Below are 2,945 nucleotides of genomic sequence, written 5' to 3'. Positions count from 1 at the left end.
TGGGATATTACAATTATGTTACAGTTGTATATTCATTTTGTTGACTTTGATAATACTCAGTATAGGTCCTGCGACTTTCTCGTACCGTAATTGGCCAAGGCCGTTGCGTGTTGGTGGATAGAGGAAGAGATTATCAAACGATTTAATGGGATAACGATGGCATTAGTAGCAAACTGGAGATTATCGCTCAGTCTTTACGAAAGCATCATAATAAATATTATGAACAATTCTGCTTTGCTCATTTCTACGAATCAACTGTGAAGTGATTACTCTAAACGAGTACAGGTTCAGGTCCTGTTCTCGGGGACGTGACTTATTTGTTATATGGAAGCATGGTATCTCCGCGGAGTCTTTGAATTATAATCGCACTTGCAACTACGACATTCATTATTTTATTCGTTATCTTAGCCATGGCGTTGGTTACAGTCTCTTCTACGCCATCAGTGAAAGTTTCTGACATCGACCCGCACGATGACAAGGACCTGGTTTTCCACAACAGCTTTCTCGCTGCCGTGATCGCTCTCATTACAGTGGTTGGCGTGCTCGGCAACAGCTTCGTTGTCCTGCTCTTCTCGCTGTCTCGCCAGCTACAGACCGTCACCAACATCTTCGTGGTGAGTCTGACCCTGTCGGACCTCATCGGGTGTGCCGCCCTCAGCCTCGATGCCGTGGCCCTGCTCTGGCTAGGCGGCTGGCCGCTGCCACACTGGGTGTGTCAAATGGTTGGTGCCGTCACTCTGGTGGCGTTCAAGGCTAGTATCGTTCACCTAGCCCTGATCAGCGTCAACAGGTTCTACGTCATCACACGGCCGAAGGTGCAGTACCTTCGAATCTACAGCAGAAGGAACATGGCCATAATGGTTGGTTTAGCCTGGATGGCGCCACTCTTGGCGATCGTTTTGCCGCCGATGCTTGGGTTCGGCCGACTGGGATATAACGCAGATAACCACTTTTGCGTGTTTGACGGCACCAGGCTGCAGCTGCGTATTATGTACGCCATTGAAGAGATCCTCTTTGTGATCACATTCTCAATTATCAGCACCAGCTACCTGAGGATCTACATCTACGTGACCCGACAGCATCGAAACCTTATGAGATTCTTCTACCGCAATTCGAGCATCTCAGCCACTCCGAGGCAGCATCAAACCAACATGCAGATAACTATCGATAGGCGGGAAATCGAAATTACCAAAAATCTCTTCATCGTTGTCTGCGCTTTCTTCGTCTGCATCCTCCCGCATACACTGTGCTTGTTCGTTGAAAAGTGTTACCTGACGTACTTCAAGTACACGGCCGTCATCTACAGCATCAACTCCTGCATCAATCCCTACATCTACTGCTTTAAACAACCCGTCTTCCGTCAGGTTTCCGAATGTGTGCTAAAACGCCAGTGGTCAAAGATTCCAAAGCCATCTCCTTGGTTACAGAACATTTTGAAAAGTCCGCAGCTCAACGACTTGAGCACAGGAGACGTTCCCATCAGGGCCACCCCTGCGCAGACGGCGGCCGCACCCAGCTCGGACGCAGAGTCAAGACTTACGGTGGAGCAGAGTATCACTTAATTCGATGGCTTTCAACATACACTATACAATTGTGGCAGAATTAAAGAGTGGTAATGACTCTCAGATCGAGACATCATACTTGGATATGATGATTCAAATTAAAGATAACAACGAAAAAAAAATCTACCTGCAATCGTATAATAGTGTCTAATATTTTGATACGAGACAGAGTGATATAGAACGATAGGTCTGAGTACGAAATACTTCAGAAAATTAATGACAATAATTGGATTTCCATAAGCAGCATCAAAGTCAAGTGATATTGAGCTTGAGTCATTACCCTCCTCATCATCTACCCCTCATGAAAAGGTTAATGATTAAAAACAATTATTAACACTGATAAAATTATTACTTTGCCTGTCGTTTAAGTACATGTATTACCGCTTTGACATTTTATTTTGCAGATAATATGATATACTTTGAGTAAAACAAGTTTGAAAACTTACTGTACCATTTACAACCCTGAATTCAAAACAAATACGATTGACTTCTCCATGCCCAGAGAAGGCAAATCATAAAGAGAAACAGAGAAAAATATTTACTATTGCAAATTCCTAGTACAGACCAACAATTCAGTATTCTTTTGCGTAGGCATCATGAAGTACTGTATTAGCAAATCTAGTGAAATTGTAATTAGTGAATAATGATTGTATTGATAAACACCATAAGATGGTCAAATTGCATGATAGTGTGAATATACAACTGAGAGTGTCATTCTCATCTGCTAAAAAATGTTGCTTCAATTTTGCAGTGTGAATTTTACGATATGATCAAAGATATCGCTATGTACAGGATCTCTAGCATTGAAACGAATTCCTGCTATCGGTTGTTGTTTCTGTTGTTTCCAAACTTTTCTTGGCTGCAAAAAACTTATTAGACTCCAGGAAGGAAATATCCAAATGTCACAGATATTTTCATATCATGAATGTTTTCACTTGTTGAAAACACTATATGTTATTATATTCCACATACTAAGAATGTTGCAATAGGATTGGTCCTGAGCTGATTACGTGATGAAGCGTAGTTTTGCCCATCACATCACCTGAGAAGAAAAGTTCGTTACACTCTATGTTGGTGAAGGTGATGGGACAAACTATGGGACAAACTATCACTTCCGAGGCGATCTGGATGTAGCTATCTTTCCGAAGCGCAGCTGAGGAAAGATAGCGTACACATTCAGATCGCCGAGGAAGTGATAGTTTGTCTCATTGCCTGAAACTAAAAGTTTATTATTTGCTTTATATTCCACATCTAGGGTCCTAGAAATTCCCATTTTATTCCATCTGAAACCGTTTTAGCTGTCCTTAGGTATCCTTAGGGCTTAGGCTACGTGTGCGCGTAGATGACAATACAATGAATTTGCTAGCTGCGCGCACCGCGCGG

General features: G+C 42.6%; 1 protein-coding gene across 1 annotated transcript; it reads left to right on the top strand.

Moving 5' to 3' along the window:
- Window positions 1-410: 410 nt before the first annotated feature.
- Window positions 411-1,562, top strand: LOC139742462 (octopamine receptor beta-1R-like). The gene has a single exon (XM_071652999.1). The coding sequence runs from the start codon at window positions 411-413 to the stop codon at window positions 1,560-1,562; it is 1,152 nt and encodes a 383-aa protein (XP_071509100.1).
- The last annotated feature ends 1,383 nt before the right edge of the window (window positions 1,563-2,945 follow it).

This window comes from Diadema antillarum, unplaced genomic scaffold (genome assembly GCF_040938485.1).
Source record: "Diadema antillarum isolate AM-2024a unplaced genomic scaffold, OU_Dant_1.0 seq00001001_RagTag, whole genome shotgun sequence".
Lineage (NCBI taxonomy): Eukaryota > Metazoa > Echinodermata > Echinoidea > Diadematoida > Diadematidae > Diadema > Diadema antillarum.
Note: the sequence above shows the minus strand (reverse complement) of the source record. Positions and strands in the feature narration are given on the sequence as shown.